The 22,906-nt window shown below is 48.6% G+C and overlaps 1 protein-coding gene across 5 annotated transcripts in view; it reads right to left on the minus strand.

Moving 5' to 3' along the window:
• The window catches only part of LOC143015753 (unconventional myosin-IXAb-like), an 82,930-nt gene that overhangs the window by 39,289 nt on the left and 20,735 nt on the right, over positions 1-22,906 (minus strand). For all 5 annotated transcript variants that reach the window (XM_076169820.1, XM_076169837.1, XM_076169829.1 and 2 more), the window contains exons 2-4: positions 20,191-21,160; positions 223-317; positions 1-49 (exon numbers count right to left, since the gene is read on the minus strand). The exon at positions 1-49 is cut by the window's left edge and continues 14 nt beyond it. In XM_076169820.1, coding sequence (XP_076025935.1) covers positions 1-49; positions 223-317; positions 20,191-21,093 — 1,047 coding nt within the window. In that variant the 5' untranslated portion in view covers positions 21,094-21,160. The remainder of the gene's footprint in view (positions 50-222; positions 318-20,190; positions 21,161-22,906) is intronic.

Below are 22,906 nucleotides of genomic sequence, written 5' to 3' on the forward strand. Positions count from 1 at the left end.
CTGGTACACCAGACGGGACTTCTCCAGCAGGTACTTCTCCACATAGGCTCTGGAAATACACAGATGTTAATGTAAATAACACACACCCACACACACACACACACACACACACACACACGGAACAGGGAAACATCCAGAGTGTAAAAGTGATGAAGGCAGGTATGGTTTAATGTAGAATTCATGTTGTGTGTGTGTGTGTTTGTGTGTGTGTGTGTGTCTCACCCTCTAACGGTGCCGCTCTCCTGATAGTTGACCTGGATGAACTTGCCAAAGCGGCTGGAGTTGTTGTTGTGGGCCGTCTTGGCGTTCCCGAAGGCCTAAAAGGAGAGAAAGGGAAAGAGTTAAGAACCAAAGCTTCACCTCTGGGTCGTTACCTGATGATTGCAAGTGGAGAATCAACTGTAACGACACACACGTCTGCAGTTATGATGCATTAAAGGAAACGTGTGTGACGGCTACCACGGCGACTCGTTTTCCCTTGACACACACGCACACCCACACACCCACACACACACACACACCCACACACACACACACACACACAGTCTCTTGTGGTGTCTAATAAAAACGGACGGACCATAAAAAGGAGGATAAAATACAATCAGACGTTCAGGGTCTTAAAGTACGCGTGCACACACACTCTCACACACACACACACACACACGGTCAAAAACTTTATGACGGAAACTGAACTCTGAACTGAGAAATGTGTGAGGAGTAGATGTACAAGCTACCAATCACTGCAGCGCAACAGAGGTCAGGAGGCTCAGCAAAGGGGGCCCACGGGACACACACACACACACACACACACACACACACGTGCACCCTCACACACCCCCAACACACACACACAAAGACATATACACACTCAGAAACGTTAACGCATGCACACAACTGCCAAATTCTTGTGAAGGCAAACATGCTGCAGAGCTGGGAAGTGTGCTCTCACACACACACACACAAGTGCCTATCATCCACCTTTCAGTAGGAGGAGGAGATAATGGTGGCTGAGGTGAGGGGAGCAACTATGATGATGATGATGATGATGAGGTGATGGCAATGGGGAGTGAGAAGAAAGAAAGAAAGGAAATGCAAAGGAACGAAAGAAGAAAGCAAGGATCAGAGAGCAGAGATGATGGTGAGACAGAGAGAGAGAGAGAGAGAGAGAGAGAGAGAGAGAGAGAGAAAGAGGGGAAAGAGAGAGAGAGAGAGAGAGAGAGAGAGAGAAAGAGAGAGAGAGAGAGGGGAAAGAGAGAGAGAGATGAAAGAGAGAGTGAGATGAATGGTCATGGCCGCTGAATAACACAAGTAAGAAGTAGACACGCTCCTGAATCAGGGTTTGATCCTAAACGCTCAGCCGCTCACCCGCTGAGCACCCCAACGCACATTTACGGGAAACAAAGAAGAAGGAAAAACAAACAAAAAACACATGATAGGATGAAGTTCATGTTAGCTTTCAGAGAGAGAGAGAGCGCGAGAGAGAGAGACTGTGGAGGCCAGGGCGGAGCGAGCGAGTGAGCGGCTTAACCCAGAATGTAAATTGAGACTAACTCTGGTGCTAATGACAGAGCTCGCTCCTCCATCATCTCTGGATGAGATCGCAGCTCTCAGAATGTTTCCACTTGAGAGTTTTGGAGGAGAAGCCACTTCCTGCTCGGAGCGAACTGAAAGTGAAATCAGCCTCCATGGAAACTTTCAATGATGAGACGCTGGCAAACAAAGGGACGACACTGTGCTGTGTGTGCACACACACACACACACACTCTCTCTCACACACACAGACACACTGTGAAACAGAAATAGGATGATGATTGGAAAGCTCGTTAACTTTCAGACTTAAAAGAGATCAATTCCTCATTTCCATATTGAATGCAGTCAAGGTAAAGTGATTCAGCTCCGGTCATGCCTGTGGAGCCTCATGGAGGCCACAGATAACCGACTTAAGCGTGTTAAAAACAGCTCACGGATGCATCGGTCACGCCAATTAAACACACAGCACTTAGTCAGCCATATGTTGAGCTTTATGTCGAAGGAAACACACACACACACACACACACACACACACACACACACACACACACACACACACACACACACACACACACACACACACACACACACACACACACACACACACACACACACACACACACACACACACACACACACACACACACACACACAAAAGGTAAACCCCATGGAAACCCAAACTCCAGGTCAAAGGCTTAGTGGGAGGCACAAACCCCATTTGCTGCTTCATAACACAGCTAGAGGACGACACACACACAGACACACAACTATCCTTTTGACAGCTTCATCACTGTTGACATTAGTATAAACACAACTATAAAACTCCACACAGCAGGAAAACACACACACACACATTTTCCCATTTTTGTAGTGATACAAGGAGATGCAAGTAACTGCCTACACACACACACGCACACACACTCAGTATATCTCTGGTCATGGTGACGTCACACTCAGAGGTGGTTTGTTCTGTCGTTGGGCTCTTACATGTTGAGATGAAGAGGAAGATAGAGAACATCTGGAGCAGCAGAGGAAGACACGCAGAGAAAACAATCTGTCATTAATTTGGATGCTTCATGCCGGTGTGTGTGTGTGTGTGTGTGTGTGTGTGTGTGTGTGTGTGTGTGTGTGTGTGTTTCCCTCGAGGGCCGGCTGGACTCTGTGTTTAGACCCACAGGGGAATTTTTCTTTTTTTTTGGGCTTTACTACTTCCACATTCACAGACGCACTTGGCACACCGGGCGAGAGAGAGAGAGAGAGAGAGAGATGACATGACATCACATCACATTCCTCTGCTAGCAGGTGCAACTCGGCTTCACGTGGCAGGCTGGGAGACACTGTTTGTGTGTATGCGTATGTGTGCAAATGCGTGTGCGTGGTTTGGCTCAGCATAAAGGTGTGTGTGGTAAAAACACACACACCCAGGAGGGCAGACGCCTGCAGTGTGTGTGTGTGTGGTGAATGTGAAGGTGCTCTGCCTCTATAATTTGTTTGGGTTTAAAGACCTGTTCAACAGCGACATCATAAACTGCTATCACGCTCACAACCCTCTATTAGCCAGACTAACCATGGAGGCTCAACTACCACCAAACTACATGTCACCACCTTTTCCTCGTTTGCAGGGAGTGTAGCTGATGTCGACCCGAGCTGGGATCGAACCAACAACCTCAGGCTCATGAGCTTTAAAAGTCCAATCACTTTTATGAAGTTTCCAAAGTCTTACAACTAAAGCCAACATGTCTGCATCCCAACGCTGGGATGCAAAGCAGGAAGGACACACTGTGATCGACCCCGACGCCTCACACACACACACCAGCTGGCACCATCAGAGGGAGAGAAAGGACCCCAAATAATCTGAGCATAGCTAATAAAAGCTTATCAGTCACATCTTCCTCTCTCACTATCTCATCTTTACAACCAGCTTCTAACTTTATCGTTGTCCGTCTTTGTCTCCCTTCTCTAGATCTGTCCTCCTCCTCCTCCTCATCCTCTTCCTCGCTCAGTCCCCTTCACTTGTCCTCTTCTCTCTACATCGCTTCATCATTTTGCTCTGCCGCTCTCTTTCTTTCTTTCCTTCTTTCTTCTTTTCGCTCTCTAACCACGCTACGGGGATTTCTTACTTCAAAGGCACGGGATGAGTCAGCGCCGTCCTTTCTAGGAAAAAAGGAAGGAAGGGAGGCAGAGGAGGAGGAGGAGGAGGAGGAGGAGGAGCAGCTCAGTTACATAATCCCAGCAGCAGCAGTTGAGGACAAACAGCGAGTGTGGAGGTGGAGGTGAGCTAGTTAAAACACACACAATCCAACAAACATTAACAAATAAAGCAAACACACACACACACAGACACACACACACACACACACACACCATCAGTTACTATAGTCTGCTGGCTGCTTTCATACTGAACCAAAGACATTAAAGCTCTTGCCGAGTGTTGGATCTCATCCTGCATGAACAACTGCCTCCAATTATCCTATTTTTTTAAATTTCCTAGACCATTTATTGCACAGTGATGGATTTGTGTAATGAGGAAAAGATATAAAATGTTATTGCTTTATCTGTATTTGTGTATTTGTTCTGGCATACGTGTCTAAACTGTTTGTCACAGAGGGATAGAGGCTGTGTGGATTTGTGGTGTATACGTTTGACCACCGGTGGCGCTGTAGAGCAGCGTTTCAATGAGCAGATCCCAGTCACTTTCATACTTTTAATGTTTTAGTACGTTTTTACATTACTAACATCTGCTGCTTGTCAGATTTCATCACTCAGTTTGATGCAATTCCACCTTGTGCCAGTTGGCGGCGAAGAAGGCGAAAACACGAAGCCGCTGCAAGATGTAAACAACGTGACGGCGTCAGTTTGCCAAAGGTTTTATGTGGAAGATTATGGATTAAACCTGTTTGTCAGTACCTTCAGGATACAAGCAAGCTAAACAATTCCATCTCAGTTAAACCCGTCAGGGCCCGTTTAAACAGAAAGTATATGACATTAGTTACATCATTTTTGTAAACTACTTAGCTGGCTGGCTTTGGCTCCAGCTTCCTTTCTAACTGGCTCCATGGCGGCTCTCCCATGTGGGTGCAGTTATTGGCTAATGGCGCGGTGCTATTAGCCCACACTCTGCAGCCCCGGCCCGTTTCATGTGGTGAGTGCAAGCAGTTAGCGTCACAACCTAATGACGGGCGTTTGACATGTAAAAAAGGAGAGCGTAAAGTTAAACCTTGCACGGTGACTATCATCCTGTTGAGTACGTGCCCAGTATTTATTGCCGTATTTATTCCACCGCGAGATCCTCGAATCTGGGCACAGAGCCGCCGCCGTGCCCGTGGATTAGCTGGAACGTTAAAAAGACACATCTGTAAAAAATAAAAGGCCCGTTCTGCATATATGAGGTTGACTTAGACCGGTGCCAACGCAACAAAGCTTATTATGATTCAAGTTAAGTTAATACTCCGTTGGACATCATCAAGTCACTTCAGCCGTCACACTGCGGGATCTTTGGCCGCTGCAGACCGAAGTTAATAACGCAGGGAAAGAATCACAATTAAACCTTTTGGTCATTAATCTGAAATGGAGAAGCCAGATTCTGTGTAAATGTGTTTGAAATGAACTGAAAGCACACAGAGTCTGCTTTAAGATGCAGGCTGTGATGTTTGCCTGCTCAGCATTATGTTGTATTATATAGCAGCGCTGTAGCATAACAGCCTCTCTCACAACTACAAGTCAGATTTGGTTTCCACAGTTACTGGTGTGCAGCGTTACATTGTGTCACTGTGGGAACCAAAGGACCCTCAGGCAGGACCGACTTCAGGCCGCAGGGCTTCATGGTGTCACTGTGTTGTTCATCATGAACAAAGCAAAGGAAGTGGAGGACGAAATGTAGGAGAAATGTAAAGCTGCAGATAAGACACAGCTGCTCACAGATCAAAACCCAACACGATCACTTTAACCACTTCAGCCAGAACGGAGCAGAAACATGAATGTTCTCTGAAAATAGGAAAAAAAGGGGACTTCCAGGTTCCAGAACATCAACACCAACAGACGAGGCTGCTAGACTGAGCGTACGATTGAGGGGAGGATTAAGACTTCATGAATAAATTTTGATTTGCACAATAATGCACTGAATATTTATCACTGCAGGTCTAGAAAACAAAACAAAAAAAGATGTATTATATGTGATGCTGACTGCCAGAGTGAGCTCTGTTGAACAAGAAATATGTGGAGTGTGTATCTTTCCTTCTGGGCTCGAGTGGTTGAGGCTTAAAAGTGTTTTGCCGACATTTAGGAGGAAGAATAATCCAGTTTATGAGCGGAAAACATGGGAATGAATCATGAGGGACTGAAGTGGGATTGGAGGGAAATTGGTTTGGGATGACAGAAGTCACACTGCCTGGGCCGGGACGGGGAGGCGTTGATTGGGCAAAATATGAGGAAATGTCAGTCTGGTGTCTGCTAATATCCAGCCCAGCTCATTGTACAGATTTTGAAATTAAACTGCAGCACATAAGATGAAAGTAAACGTGAAAATACTGAAATACTGCACAGGAGCGACACAGGAGCGACCTGCACACTCACTCTGCATGTGTGCACATTTAAATATCTGGAAGAGTGACCTAGAAAGGGGCTTAGATGGGTTTCCTTTGTGTGTGTGTGTCAGAGAGAAAGAGAGAGACAGAGAGAGAGAGAGAGAGAGAGAGAGAGAGAGAGAGAGAGAGAGAGAGAGAGAGAGAGAGAGAGAGAGAGAGAGAGAGAGAGAGAGGGAGAGAGACAGAGAGACAGAGACAGGGAGAAAGAGAGAGAGAGAGGGAGAGAGAGAGATGTGTGTGTGTGTGTGTGTGTGTGTGCGTGCAATAATGGGTGGCTGTTGAAAAGATGACCCTGACTCGGCCACAAAAGACAAGAATGAAGCTCTGCAGGTGAATAACACACACACACACAGACACACAGACACACACACACACAGTGCACTTTTACTACAATGCAGCAAACGCAGCACACGAACAGGCCAGGAGAGGAAGTCAAACAGGCTGCATTATGGAGAACCGAGGGTGAGATTCAGAATTCAGAACACGGGACGAGCATGCACACACACACATTCACACACGACAGCTTATGATGAACGGTCACTGTCTTGCTCAAGGTCACTGGTCAGGACGCTACTGCGGTGTAAAAGCTCCAGCAACCACATGGACGCGATGAGAGGAGGCGCAGAGCTCAGAGAGAACAAGAGAACCCACATCTTCCTCCGCCTCTCACACACACACACACACACACACACACACACACACACACACACAGGCCGTCTCTCTCTTTCTCTCCATAAATGGCTGCTGTCACTAGAGTGCCGGGCCACATCTGGATCCCATTGGCCCCAGGAAAGGTTGCGCGCACAGGCCCAACAAACGCCTCCTCCCACTGCAGAGAGACTGTCAGCAGCCCCTCCACCGCTGTCAGCAAGGGGCCAGAGGAGAGAGAGGGAGGGAGATAAGAGAGAGAGAGGGGGGGAGGGGTGAGAGAGAGAGAAAGAGGGGGAGAGAAAGAGGTGAGGAGGGAGATATACAGGGAGGAAAAGACGTGAAGGAGAAATGAAGCGAGTGTGTTTCTGTACCTGCCTCCATGTTTCCTCTCTCACACTCAATAAACACAGCCTGCGAAGGAGAACACACACCTTTCAACAAACATTTAGACACCTTTTCAAGCCCCCCCACACACACACACACACCAGCTTGGGTCCAAACTTCATTCCTGAGACGGATCTGGACTGACGGCAGACGTGAGCGAGGGCGAGGAGGTGTGGGAAAATCCCACGGGCCAGTGTGTGGACGTGTTAATCCTCCTACGTGCAGGGTGTGCATGTGTGTCGCAGAGAGAGAGAGAGAGATGCTTCATTTAGGGCTTTTGGTGAGGTTTGTAAGTGTGTGTGTGTGTGTGTTTGTGTGTGTTTAGTTTGCAGTGTATTTGCGTAGAGGAAGCAGCCATGCATGTGCTGTAAGCTTCTTTTATTCCCATTTGAATGCATGCTTACTCGTGCTGTCTCTCTCTCCCTGTGTGTGTGTGTGTGTGTGTGTGTGTGTGTGTGTGTGTGTGTGTGTGTGTGTGTGTGCGTGTGTCGTGCCCCCATGCAGACCATCTGACACGGTGAAATGTCTCCAACTTTACAAAGGAAATTCCTGTTGCATTTTGCCAATAGCACAAGGGAGTAACGGAGTGTGTGTGTGTGTGTGTGTGTGTGTGTGTGTGTGTGTGTGTGTGTGTGTGTGTGTGTGTGTGTGTGTGTGTACTTGTGCTCGCGTGCTTTGTTTACTGTGAGTGCTGCAGTGAATGGAACACTGGCTCCGTGACCTCAGACGTTTCCTCTCCAGTTTTTTTTTCTCTTCCGATACACTAAATTCCTTCATTAACTCCGTTCAACAAGCCTTAGCGAGCTGCTTTCTGCTTCTTTATTTCATTGCCTTTTAAAATGGAGCCGTTATCAAGGTGCAGTGTGCAGCTCCCAGCACATCTGTCACACATCTGAAGGAACACGCACACACACACACACACACACACAAACTTCATGCTCTTACCTCACATCTTAAAATGATCTTTGTTCTCTGTTGTTGTTTAGAAATCAGGAAGGACCAAGTCGTTGTTTTGCAATTCTCAGCACTCGAGACACAAGTCGAGACTAACAACTCCAAGTGAGGTCACAGTCTACAGCCAAAGTCAAGTCTTTGATTATCTTAAGTCTCAATTTGTGCAGCTCAGTTTGTTTACGGCTCCAACCTCAGTAGACTTAAAGTGCCAAGAAGTCAGACAAAACACTTTAATGTTCAATAGAGCAGAAGTGTTTTATAAATAAACCCGATCCTGCTGCTGCAAAGTTCCCAACAAAGTTTCAAACGTTCGCTGCTGCCCCTGAGGGTTCAAAGCCTCAGCCGGGCGCAATCGCACAATCTGGAGAAAGTGATACACACTAAAGCGTCGGGATCAAACTGCTGAGACATCATGCGAGGAAACATGAGGCAGTTAGACGGGATATGGGAACGTGAGCCGCAGGATTCCATTTTCCTTTCGTGGGACGATTTGTTAAAGCTTGGGAGACGGAGGAACGTGGGGAACATCATCAGTCACATCAAGACTGAAGGGTCAAACGTATTCGGAAGAAGCAGAGGAAGATAAAGAAATCTCATCTCCAGTTGTGGGCTGGAAACTTTCCATCACTGTCTCCTTCCCGAATACACACACACACACACCCGCTCTCCTGCTCTGTATACACAAAGTGTCTCTCTCTGTCCTTTCACACACTTACTAGTTCTGCACGAGGCTCACTAGCGAGTAGCAGGTCCTCCAATTATTTACATAACTGTTAGCGTTCTGAGGTCATCGTTTCTCGCCCTTCGGCAACGGCGGCGGAGGACAAGTATGTTCGAGCCAGTAAAGCCAACACAGCGTCGCTCCAGCAAAAACACCACGATATGTTTAGCTTCCATCTAAAAATAACAGAGCTGGATGGGAAGAAGGGACTTGGAAGTCTTTTACAAATTGGAACCTTTGCTGTCGACGGTGCGACGGGTTTGACGGTTTGAGTCGCAAACGCTTGGCAGAGAAGCGTGTGATGGCAGCTGATAAGTGCATCTCTCTTCTCCGTCGACTGTATTCCCTGGAGCAAGGCATCAGCTGTGCTAGAGACAACGAGTTACATCTGTGGACGTGTGAGAAACAGCTTCAGAGAACATTACCCATCACCACTAGCAGCTCCATATTTAGGTCAAACTTCTCCGCTGGCTCGTCTCTGTAACAGAGCTTTAACATTTATGAGTTACACGTGGAGGATTTATGGCCGTTTCAGCTCATGAGCAACGTCTAAGCTCAAATTTTCACAAATCAAATATAAGTAACGCTGCTTTAAAAAAGGAAGAAAGAAGGCAATTCAACGCAACGGCCTGTGACCCGGTAAAGACCCGGGCAGGAGCCACAAAAGGTCTCATGGAGGTATCGTTCCATCTCTACACTCAGGGCTGAGGTGTTGTGTTACGACTGCGCCAAAGGAGAGAGAGAGGGAGAGAGAGAGAGAGAGAGAGCGGAGGTTGAGTTAGTGCGCTGTGGGAACGAAGGATTTAGGCAAAGTAATTGAATAAGGAGACCGTGGTGTTCCTCCTCCTGCCTTATCTCCGTCCATCGCCGAGGGAACGCAAGCAACCTACAGCTAGACGCACGATTTCCTCTGCTGTCTCCCTACAAATTCGCCGAGCTTGTCCCTGGAAACCTCTCGGCCGTGTCTCTCTGTCTCTCTCTCTCTCTCTCTCTCTCCCGCTTCCGTTCCTTATTGCCTCTCTGCTCTGTCCTTTACCTCTGCGCTATCATCATCATCTTCTTCATTTCCCTTCAACCCAAGGTTCAACACGGTATTGGTAGGATTCATATCGTGACACTCTGCTCGCCGCCCCTCCAGGATCCGTGCCCCCAAACTACAATGACTGTTAGGATGAAGGGAGTGGGGGGGGGGGGGGGGGGGGCTTGTGTTTGGCGTTTACTGGGAGGAAGCTTTAAACAGCCCAGACTGCAGCAGATCTGGCCTATTAAACACCTCAAAAGGAACGTCACGGAAGTCAAGACCTCCAAAGGCATTCCGACGTACTTTTTCATCTCGGTCCTCTTTACGAGGTGAACGAGCTACTCCGGAGGGGGAGGTGAGAGGCGAGCGGTCGAGTGCGGAAGAACCAGCTTGTGCCTGCGGCAGAGAATGCTTCCGCTGCACGATTTGGTCTCGGCATGGAGGAGGAAGAGCCAAATCTGCTGTTATTGGCGGTCTCGACTGAGTTTCACTAAATCTCTGAAACTGGGGCACTTGGAGCTCGGCGTCCTCGCTCTCCATTATTCAGGCAGGGAGTTCAGCCTCTCTCTCCCTCCTTCTCCCCTCATCATCAACCCCCTTCCATTTCATCTCTTTCCATCCCCCCCATGTGCTGGTAGTGCTGGGGGTGCAGGCTGGGTGGGTGGGTGGGTTGGGGGAGAAGATGAAGGCGGATGATGGTTGGAACAGAGCTCTTTGATCTGCTCTCTGCAGGGCTGCTGGATGGGGGAGAAGACACTGCCAGTGGTTGTAGCGATACAGCAGTGAGCATTATTCCAGGACTTCCAGGAGAGTGTGTGTGTGTGTGTGTGTGTGTGTGTGTGTGTGTGTGTGTGTGTGTGTGTGTGTGTGTGTGTGTGTGTGTGTGTGTGTGTGTGTCATTGGTGGCTTCAGGCGTGACCAGAGTCTTCAGTCTCTCCAGTCTGATTTAATAGGTTTGTTCCATCGTCTTTGGTTGAACATCAAGCGCTTGGCCCCACTGGAGGCTTCCTGCTGTGCTTTATATTAAACTCCAACTATTTATTAATTATTAAATGGAAGGCGCCAAACAAAGCAGCCTCAGAGCAGGTTGATTAGTAAGAAAGTTGGTGACACTCAGAGCTTTGAATTGAGGTCAGATTAAGAAACAACAACTAACAACTACAACCTAGATCTTCTCTCTCCAACTTAGAGTGATACACAATGTGACCATCTGGATCTTAATGGAGGCATCTTCAACTCTACCAGACACACTTCAAACAACCGCAATCTGAAACAATGGCGAGCTTTCCTTCCCCTTCATCGTGTGTAGGAAGAGGACGAGGAAGACCCGGGGGAGCTCTGAGGAGGAGGAGGAGGAGGAGGAGGAGGAGATAGGAGTGATTAACATGAGGAAAAGGTACTACAGAGGGTCGAGTAGATGAAAGCACAGAGACATGAAAGGAGAGAGAGACGGTAAATAACCAATTTGCCGCAGGGACGACACACACACACACACGCACGCCGGAAACATTCATGACCAGCTGCTGTGTTTCTCTCGGCCGCTGTGTTCCGTGTGGCTCAGTGTGCACGGAGCAGCTGGATCGCACACACACACACACGGACGCACGGACAGACGAGCGGCGCAGAGGCCTCACCTGTGAACATGTTCCAACTTCATCCGGCCACTCCCAAGCTTTTCATTCACCCTCACGCTGCACACACACGCCTCAATGGCACATCTGCACCATTCAACTCATCCATCCATCCATCCATCCATCCATCCATCCATCCATGCACCACATATCTACATATCTATTGAGATGAGGGCTTGTTCTGTGACGTTCGAGTACGTTTGGTGGTGAATGTTCAAAGACGGCGATGAGCAGACGTCTCTCAGTGGTCCTGACAGAACACACACACAAAGACAAACGCACACAAAAGCCACAAGCTGAAGCAAATCCCACTAATCCAGAAGTACATGATTTGTTTCCCCTCCCAGCCCGGATGAGACCGGTCATGATGTTACTCTGGTGTTGGTGTCAGAATGTTGGAAGCCCAGTTTTCATTGGGAATACAGTACGTAACGCGTTGGGAAGTCCCCTCGGTCCCGCCCACATCCTGCCCCGCCTTGCCGGAGGCGCCCTGACTAACGGGTAGCCAACACTCGTGCCGTAAATGTGAATGCGGCCGATTGTGCTCGGTGGAACACATGACCGAGCCTGAGGAAAGCCTGAGATCCAAACCCAGCCTCCATGCGCCCCGAGACTTCTTTCTTCTTCTTCTTTCTAACAGACTGTAGGTCACGCTGGTCTTTCCTTTACCGCTGTGCTGCAGGCCCGGAGGGTTTCAGCTACAGGCGCACAACCTGTGGGCCGAGCTGATGCTGCTAGTTAGTCAGTCTGCTCAGTTTGACAACAGCAGGATGCGACACAGACTCACAGCACAAGAAACAGGAGCTCTGCTAATAGATTCCCCCCTTAGATAGCAGACATCAGGTGTTATTCCACTCCACACAATCAACTAATGCGGTGTGGGTCTGCAGGGTGTGGAGATAATAGGAAGCACCTGGTCTGTTAAGAAGCCATGCAGACGTCAGCAGAGCCTCCTTCACTTAAAACGCAGAGCCATTTGATTCTAGCAGAAGGCTTGATCACGTTTAGTATTATCAGCTGGAATGAGAGAAAAAGAGACTCGGTGGTTCATTCAGACAGGACAGGAGAAACACACACACACACACACACACACACACACACACACACACACACACACACACACACACACACACACACACACACACAGACACACACACACACACGCAGTGTCAAGCTCTGTTTGATGAAGGGGCAGGCGTTGGGTCAAACAGCTTTCATACTTTGTTCTAAATACAAACATGGAATGAATTCACACGTTTGACGCACATGGATTTGAAAATATTGTTTTCATTGTTTTGTTTTCCCAGTTCGGTCCTTTGTGCTGCCGGCCTGCTCCAAACTGTCAATTAGTTTGAGAAAAACCTTTCCCAGAAACACCCAAACAAAAGCCCAATGTTTTCCTCAGGACCTTAAAATAACTCTTCAAAGGGTGAAACATAACACAGACGGAAGAAGAAGAGGAGAGGAAATGAGCATCTCGCTGGCCGGCGCTCCTGAGGTCGAGACGACAGAACAGAGCGTTTACACACAAGATCAAAACGCCGACGCAGCTGAAGATGAAAACGCAGCTGATGGATGGAAAGGAAAACGGATGACATCGCCGTTTTTAACGACTGATTACATTTAATTAGATTCATCCCGGCGTTTAACTGATGACGTTGTCCCTAACGACTTCAAACCGATGAGATCACTAATGCAGATCTAGTTTGCCCCCCCTCGGTGGCTCCCGGCCGGCCCAGATGGCCCGGCGTCCCCGTGAAGAAGACTGGTAAGGTCTCTAATCTCATCAGCGTGTGATTGCCCTGACACCAGCGTAAAGTGGCCTCAGATTCAATCAGGCGCATTCCGTCTATCAATTTCCTGTCGCGGGGCCGCCGCTTAATCTGCCGAGTGGAAGCAGAATGGAGGCTTGACGTGACGGAGGAAGGGATGAGATGTTACTTTCTGATAGGAGCTGATGTTGCTGCTAATTTAGAGCCACTGAGCAAAAAGTCGGAGTGAGATGTGAATCACTCCTCCGCCTGATTACATGCAGATCAGCGTCTCTGACTGATTAAATACCGTTTCAACGCGTTCCCATGTATGACTAACGTGAATCATGCAACATTTACACGCCTGACACCGTTAATGCTCCCTGGACGATACGGCTCGTCTCGCAGATAGGTCACCATGGCAACCTCACTTTAGTTTAACTGTAACTGATGCGTCCAATGCTCTTGTCACATACATCGTAAATAAGACGTTGGCGTCCTCTGCGGCTCGGCTCAGCTCGTGCTGCCTGGGCGTGTATGTGTGTGTGTGTGTGTGTCCTTGTGAAAGCGTCAGAGCTGATGAATGCGTTTGCCTTTGCTTTAAGATAATACATCCTCCGCCATGAATTCATTAAAATATTCAGAGAGACAGAAAGCCCATTAGAGAGGCCTATAAAGCATATAACATAAATTAAGAAGTTATGACTGAGGAGGGGGTGGAATCAGATTCCCCAGGCTGCTCCACCTCCTCCTCCTCCTCCTCCTCCTGTGTAGTAGAAAGGAGCAGCGGGAGCAGAAACGCTGGCCGCTGGCGAAGCCTTGAACCTCGGCCAGTTCATCTGTGCGACCGAAGAGCGTTTCAGTACACTATGTACGTACAGCTGTCTGCTGGGATAAATGCACAGTGTGCCGAGCTTCCTGAGAGAGGAAAGAGGGAAGGCTCCAGAGAAGGACAGAAGGAGAGGAGAGGGAGATGGGGATAATCCAGGGAACAGATGTTTGGGAGAGCAGAGAGGAGCCCAGAGGATACGGATTATAGGGGTGGAAGTGCTAACAGGAACATGCAGGACCCCGAGGTGGGCGGCGTGATTAGCCGACGAGCAACCACACCATCGAGCTGAGCCGGGAGAGAGAGAAGAGAGAGGGAAAGAGAGAGAAGAGAGACAGCCCTGTCCCCTTCATTCACATGGGAATCACATAAACACAGATGCATCAAGGGTAAATCTTGATGCGTGCTCCCTTTACCAAACTGACATCCTCATCACGGAGCTGCAGCATTTGATTTGCTGCTGCCGCTGGGTGCGCTGGGTTCACTGGGTGCACTGGGTTCACCCGTCACAGCCCCGGTGCTGTTACTGTACGGTAAGTGTGTCCATATGCCAAGAGCACCAGGGATCTAAAGCTTCACTCAGAGCAGCCGTTGCCAATCCCCAGGTTGTGTGGTGCTGGATGAGAGTGTTGGGCAGCTCCACAAGCCCCCCCACACATGTACACACACACACACACATTAATAAAACACAAGCCTTTGAACGCACACAGAACAACTGACATGTTTGAAGAGCATAAGGCTGAGACGGGCTGAGACACTACCTGGAGCCATCTATCAGCCACAAGAGACACGGGCCGTCCCTCTGGGGTTTGGTTAAGAGCAGGAGGACATCTGGATGGGAATCACTTGGTCAAGGGGGTGGTGAGAGTGTGTGTGTGTGTGTGTTGGGGGGGGGTTAGCTTGGCTGTGAGGACTGCAACAAGCAGGCAGGTCCCTTGGCCACACCACCAGAACAAAGAGGGGCTCTAATCTGGGGCCCCGCAGCCCCACAGGAGCCGCTGGTCTCTCTGGCCCCCAGACACAGCAACACACAGCTGGGGTCAGTCTCAAAGCCAGGGCCGGGCTTCCAGAGGATTTAAGGCGGGGCGTGTGTGTTAGGAAAGAACGAGATGCCTTTATTTGTCTTAAAGCGCATAAGTAGCTGTGAATGAATGCAGTGAGACGTCGACTACAACTGAAAGTGAAGCCAGAGAAGCGAATTCAACCTCACTTACAGCTCAATTAGAGACAAAGAGTGTGAGTCATGCTGCTGTGTATCATGTTCAGCTGTATGATACTCAATAGGCTGCAGTGTGGAGACCTGGGACACGCTTAGAGAGACACCGACGCCCGCTCAGACCAGCAGACTCCGGTCCTTCCCATCAGCCCTCCAGCTGTCTTCCTGTCAGTGCTCTCCTGCTGCAGACTCATATCTCCACCGTCGCTCGGCTCTCAACCCGCCTCAAATTACACAGGGCTGCAGTTAGCGGCCATCTGCGGTGCGTTATTAAAGGCTTTCTCATGACAAGCAGCGATTCCACGGGGCGTTTAGGGTAAGGCGGATTGTTAGGTGATACCAGTGGCGTGATGTCATGCTGGCGGTCATTGTTTTGCCGTGTGGCCGCATGGCTTTCTTTCTGAGAAGTGTCTCCGTGACTACAAAGATGGAACTGTGACGACAAGGTCACCGCATCGACCCCTGAGACAACCGTCAAGACCGAAGGCTGCAAGGGGTCGGCAATCAAAGACAAAGGACAATATGTTGACTCACGGTGCCTAGGATCTGGAATCAAAAGACGGATTGTGTTGTTGGTCATGTGGAGCTCCACTTAATGTATAACCCCACACACACACACACATCATAGTGTGTCCTTAAAAATGAGTCAAGTCAGTCACGCTTTGGCTGTGTGCTCGCATATAATCCATCCTGTTCTATAAAGACTTCCCATGTTTTTACAGCGGTGGGAATAAAGTTAAAACAATTATTATTGGCACATAATAAGAATATGGGTTGCAAATGTATTATGTCGTTCCATAGGGACAGGGGAAACACGCTCACTGCACATAGAACATAACGCGCATAAGGACTAAATTAGCCTGCGACCGCGACGCCGCTGGCCTGCGCTTCACAGTAACGCCACGTGACACTGCACTGCGATGACCACGCCGCTCAGAGGGCGGAGGGAGGGAAGAGGAGAGGGAGAGAGGGAGAGAGGGAGAGAGAGATGGGAGCCAATGCCCACAGAGTTTAGCCTGAACGTTCACCAATATCTTGTTTTCTCTGAACTTTACCCAGAATTAGCACACTTTGAGGAAAAGCACCAGACGTTGGATTCTTGCTCTAACGTTACACATTGGGGTTGGATTAGTTTATCACATGAAACATTTTCCAGAGTGTGAGACTTGGCTTTAAACTACATTAAAGAATAATAATTCAACACGGCCTGGAACTTCCCTTCCTCATGTCAGTGATCTAGTTGGCTGTGAGCTCCTTAAGCCGGTCCAGAGAAATGACTTATGGCTGTTATATCAATGTTCTCAAACTAGATCCAAACTGCAGCAGCACACTTTGCCAGCAGGACATAGTTCACGGTGAGAAACGCTCCTCACACTGGCACAGCTGTAACTTCTACACAAACGTGTCGACACCAAGCACCTTTCATGTCGACACAGATTCTTTACATCATCATTCACACAAGCTATCGTACAGAATGTGTGTGTGTGTGTGAGGGAACATTATTGGCCCATATTTGTTTATGACATATACATTAATGCTGGTGTGAGCTGGTGGAGTGCAAAGACGCTGCGAGTCTTTCACAAGCTGCATTTCATTTTGTTTTATCTCAAGGTTATTTGTCACATTTCTACACATTTCGATTATTTTTGTAACGATTAATCTACTGATTATTTTCCGCTGCAGCTTGCTCTCCGGTTGAAACTACTTTATGTTTTTACCTGGCGTTATCTTACGTCATTTATGCAAGGTTTATGCAAAAGGACGGCGTTGATGCATCGCAAACAGTGTTTAGAGATAAAGTGAACTGTACAAAGTTAAACTGTCCCCAGCCTGCAGTTTGACACGAGCTCCGGCATTAAAACCACAGCACCCTGATGCACAATAATCCCTCAGTCAGATTGGACCTTTGATCTTCACTAAAGTCTCAGAAACACATTCATTAAACCAACAACAGCAAAGAAACAACAGCAAAGCAACAGAGATCAGCATCAAATCAGTCAAACCAAACACAGTCCCACCATGATGAAGTCACTCATACAGCTGACAACTGCTACACAATGGAGCAGAAGTGTGGGTATTTCTCCGGATTATCATCTGTATAGAAAGATTTATTGGGCTCATATTTGCAGTCGGGTTCTGCTCCAGGCGAATACCCCAAACTTCACAAAGCTTCGCCACAGCTGCAGCATCTGACCGAGGCCAATGGTTCTGTAATTGGCATTACAACTTGTGGAAACCAAAGAATTCGGCTGGTTGAACACGACAGCGCTGTGCCTTGGCCGGCGGTGAACTTTTTACCCCGGGGTTTGTTTCTGACTGACTGGCGTCCAGCTCGGCCGGGCGAGAAGATGTCACACATTCATGCTCTCCTCCCTGAATCCAGCTGTTGTTTATGTGGAGCAAATATCGCATTAATGTGGACGTCATGTTCAGCTGTCAGGGAGTGTATGAAACAATACAGCTTACAAGGAAGAACAAGAGCTGAATCCTTCTCCATGGTTTTATGGACATCAGACTATGTTTACTTCCTCAAAACTACAGTAATGCTCACATATACACCTTAATGCAATCTAATTTTATAGTACTGCAAGCTGCTGCTTGTTTGTTCTGCTTCTTAACATGTCACCTGTGGGCTGGGGTTCCCATCATCAGTCAGACAGGTGATTGATGGGGAAGTGGTTGCATGGCATCAAGTCACGCGCTCACACACACACTCCTGTAGCCACAGCACAGTATCTACTTCCTCAGAAAGCAACGTTCCAGTATCTCAACCATTATCAAAACAAGGCCTTCATTCCTCCTCGCGGCAGCGTCGCCTCTGGCATCTAAGCCCCGAGAAGTATTCAGTCAGACCATGGGTGACGGAGAACTGAGAACTGCAACCATGTCCGAGACTGAGACAGGTCGGACCGCAGCTATGCGGTGAAACAACACTCGAAAATTCCAGTCATTTTAAACGTGTGGGACACATCACAGGATTTCATTGCGCAAGAGCAATATAGGTTACTGCGTTTACATGAAACAACATCGCCTGAGTAGAGCAACCAACCAAGCTGCTGTGAGAAGATGTCTTCCATTTATGATGTTTACATGTCGGCTACTCAAGCACATCCATCCAACTCCACTCACGCGTGTCGCCACAGAAATGCTCAAATCTGACCTTCATCATGAGGGAGTCCTCTCTACTAAGGTGTGGCACTTCACTCCTTTAGCCAGCTGCTACAGCTTCGGCTAAGTGCTAGCTACCTCAACGGCTAGCTAAAAGGCAGATGTCAATGTTTGTGCCGGAAATTGGTAAAGGAAAGTGCTGGAAAATATCAAGGAAAACCTCTGAGTGTGAGTAATGGAGTGATTAATGCGCTCACATGTCAATTTACACCCTGAGTATTCTGGCCAATGTCAGCCTGGACCTCTTCTTTCACCCACGCCAAAGCTCAGACTGATTATCTGGGTCTGCTTAATGGTCTCGCCCAGACTAATACTGACCGTTGCTGTGCGTATAAATGTGGTTTATGATTACACAAAGCTGTGATCACATGAAAACCTGCGTAAGTTCTGTTTTTTCAGGAATTTTAACAGATCCCAGACATCGTCCTTCCTTCATGTTAGAAAAAGGAAAGCACCAAAGTTTTCCCCCTGAATCAGCGATGGGCTCCAGTAACGGATTCATGGTTTCCAGGTGACTAACTGTAAACCAAATGACCGCAGAGAGGCCTCGCGTTGCTGGCCTGCGCGCGCCTCCACATGGGACGCACATGGTGTCAACACGCGCAGCTGCGGAACACGACATCCCCACATGACCTGACAGGATGCGCTCGCTCTGCCGAACAAAATGGCTTCCAGGAAACAGCCAAAGGTCAGACGGCACAGAACTCGTAGAGACTCTCTGTGTAATGAGAGTATATCATAAATCCGAGCTAAAGCACCAGGAGCTCAAACGGGCCATCCTAAAACATGACATTCCCGATGAAATTTTATAATCTATAATCCATAATTGATTTATAATCCGGCACAGATTACGCAACATTCCATTAGATTTCTTTCCCACCAAAGCTATAAATCCAGAGATTGGACGTAGCAGAAAACACAGTTTCTAGGTCAAATCATACAAATAAAAGCCATAGGTGGTAAAGCCGAGCTAAATATAGATTTCCCTGCATGTGGAGGCATTTCTGTAATCCGTTTCATCCCGAATCCCTGCCAAAGAAATAACCTGCCGCCTCCTCTTCAGATTTACACAAGCTCTTGTCACTTCCTCTCTACGACGACCAAGGCGCCGCTGTAAATCACAGCATATGAATCCCATCAAGCTTCAGCTCTTTGCTGTGCCACTGCGGTAGGAAATCATTCACTCAACACAACAAAACCAGGGAATTTCGATCGCAACATTTAGGGTTTAACGTCTCGGTTTTTTAATTTAGGAGGGACCGTCTATTTCCAAAGCTGCTCTGGGAGACTCTGGCACCGGATTCCTTCGTCTCAAGGCCGTGTTTTTCCTTCATCTTTTCCTGAGTTTTATTAGTCCGTCTTCCTCTTGCCTTGGAAACTTTTATCTTGCTTTTGTTCCCAGAGTTTCCTTGGACTAAAACTTGGTCTCGCTGTTCACTTGGACTCGGTCAAAGGCGACATTAAAGTCAAATCAGACAGCGACTGCATGAACGCCTACATCCACAACACTGAACAATCTCCAACTGTGTGTTTCAAACCTAAATTCCTTTCATTTAACCCAGTAAGCGCCTTCCTCCGTGCTCAGTTTCATCGCGTGCATCTAAATGTGGGAATCTAAATCTGGATAAGATCAAAATTAAATCAGTTGTTCCTTGGCTGGAAGAGTGGGAAACAATCTTAAGGAAAATCTCATTCATAGGAGTTTGTAACATTCGTACAATAATGCAGTTATTGGCATTTCAGTTCCTTACCTCCAACACAGGCCCCGCCCCCAGGATGATCTGCTCCACCCCGCTGGCGAATCCCTTTTGGCTGAGTGCAGTCAGGTGATGAATGAGGAAGTTGGTGCTCTGGGTCTTGCCTGACCCACTTTCACCAGATATCACTATGCACTGGTTCTTCCGTCGCTGCAGCATGGCGTGATATGCCACATCAGCCACGGCGTAAATATGGGGTTCAAGCTTCCCTAGTGCGTGGTTGTCATACAATTTGACGTATTTAGGGTTATAAATTGGCAAAAACTGAAAAGGGTTTATCACGATGAGAATACTCCCGATGTAGGTGTAGATCTTCTCCTGCCGAAAGCGCGCCCGGAGGCTCTCCAAAATGGCGCGCTCTGTTAGCTCCGGAAGCGTACAGAGGTCAGACGGGGGGTCGTTCCCTGCAGGCTGGGGGAGGAAACCCCGTTCCACCAAGCGACGGCGCTCCTCGGTCACCCGCAGCCACATCTGCAGGCTGCCGCCGTAGTGGATTGACCCGTCAAGGTTCTTTTCGCGTAGTAGGAAGCGGTAGTCATCGCCGCTGCCTAAGCCGCTGCGGTTCTCCAGGGCATTTCGTGGCCAGAGCATCATCCGTTGAACAGGGCAGTCGCCGGGGTTGAGGATCCATTCCTCCCCGCCAAACTCCTTTACCTCGGCCAACACGTAGCACTTGGTACGCTCCAGGCGTAACCGCTCGATGAGGCACTCGATGGCTTCAGCGGCTGTGGTGTTCTTGCGGGCGCTGACCGGGCAGTAGATGGTTCCCTCAGCCAGGGCGCCCGGGTAGACACGAAGGCTGAACTCCTGGTCCTCCAGGCGCCGCCGCATGCTGCCACATGCCGTGGCCATGTTGGCGCTGCCAGCGTAGCTGCAGCCGCCATCCTGTAAGCTCATGGTGGCGCAGTAGGTCCCATCAGCACACCGCTCTCTGGACCTGACAGACCGACTCAGGACATCCCAACTGGAGGAGGACAGAGAAGAGGAGGAGAACACGGGTGGGGGGTGGAGAGAGGAAGATGAAGACATGGAAAAGATTAATCATGGTGGAAATATGACAGGATTGAAAGAATAAATTAGCAATTTGACACATCGCTCTCTTCCCTCAGCGCCTGAGGCATTTTCAGAGCATTGAGTCACAGCAGGGTCAGTAGATTTCATCTGTCCCATGACAGAGCAGGCAGATTCAATAGACTGTCTGTGTTGGTCTGTAAAGGGAACGACTATCACGGAGGTCAAACACCATAAAAGAGCAGCATGAGATTCAGAGAGAGCAGAACTGATAGCCGTTTAAAACAATGAGGGACAGTAACGGCTTCATGAATGTTAAGGCTACTGGCCACGGCTTATCAGAGTCACATAGCCGGCGTGTGTGTGTGTGTGTGTGTGTGCGTGTGTGTACTCATGTGATAATCCGAGGGCTGTAACCGTGTGCCAAGATTAACAGCTGCCACCTTCCACACAAAAGTGTCTGTAATAAGAGCACAATAGCGTAATTCACCACTTCCCTGTTGAGTGGACAGAGCTCTCCATTCTCCTCACACTCCCCTCTCTCTCTCTCACTCCTTCTCTCTCTCTCTCACTCTCTCTCAGGCAGATGACAGAACGCCGTGGTCTTTGGTGATCTTAGATGGAAATAGCTAAATGAAATTGGCGGCAGAAACCAACAGGAATATTAATTTCCATTCTATTTCGGCTGCTCTGAGTTCTGAATGCAGCATCAGATAGGCGGATATTGGAACTGCCGGAAAATGTAAAGATGTGATCGCTTTCATTTCCTGGATGTGGCTGACCCACCAGATCAATATGACTTTGTGGGTTCAAACAAAGCCCACCGCTGTGAAGGATTAACTGAAGCGTGTCAGTCACCTTCTCACCCTCTGATGGACGGATTCTGAGAATAATCCCCCGTCAGTGCACCGCATCGTTTCCTCTCATTTTCACTTTTGCCTCGTGCTTCTCCGCCTCCGTCGGCTTTCGGTCTGAGTCTGAATTTAGATCTGAGAGAGACTTTGGCCTCCTGCATCTGTTTGGAGTGATCCCAGACACATAGAGCAGTCTGCACCCAACAGAGAGAGAGAGAGAGAGAGAGAGAGAGAGAGAGGGAGAGGGAAGGGAGAACAGAGCCGGGTGTTTGTACGAGACAAAGAGGGGAACTGTGCGGACGAAACGGACCGGCTGAGTGAGTGAGTGAGTGTGTGAGTGTGTGAGTGTGTGAGTGAGCTGCAGAAACACAAGCATCAAAAACGTGCCGTCCCCGCAAATGATGCAATCGCTCTTTGGGACAATTGGTGACGAGCTGTACAAATGGGTAAAAGGTCGGAGAGTTTCACCTCCATGATGCAGCGCTGGAAATATGCAGTCCAGGCTGGGGCAAGAGAGTGAAGGATGGGAGATAAACAATGAATCACCTGCTTAGACAAAAGTGCTCAGAGCAAAACATAAATCCTGTATGTGTGTGTGTGTGTGTGTGTGTGAGGATTCTCCCATGTCAGCTACTGGAGATCTCCAACTGCCACCTGCTGTGTTTTTGGCCTTGATATAAATATGTGGTTACTGAGACCAGCTGCTCTGTCTTTCTCTCAGCTTCACTGGTGGGTCCAGTTTGTCCTCAGTAGCCGTCTGATCAGACTGAGACTCAGCTGTCAGTCTAGCTCAAAAGGCTGGAAAACAGTTATGGCTGACGGGGAAACGTCCTCTTATCACAGCA

The sequence above is a fragment of the Genypterus blacodes genome, unplaced genomic scaffold (assembly GCF_046128005.1).
Source record: "Genypterus blacodes isolate CSIRO-AG114 ecotype Tasmania unplaced genomic scaffold, CSIRO-AGI_Gbla_v1 ptg000015l_1, whole genome shotgun sequence".
Lineage (NCBI taxonomy): Eukaryota > Metazoa > Chordata > Actinopteri > Ophidiiformes > Ophidiidae > Genypterus > Genypterus blacodes.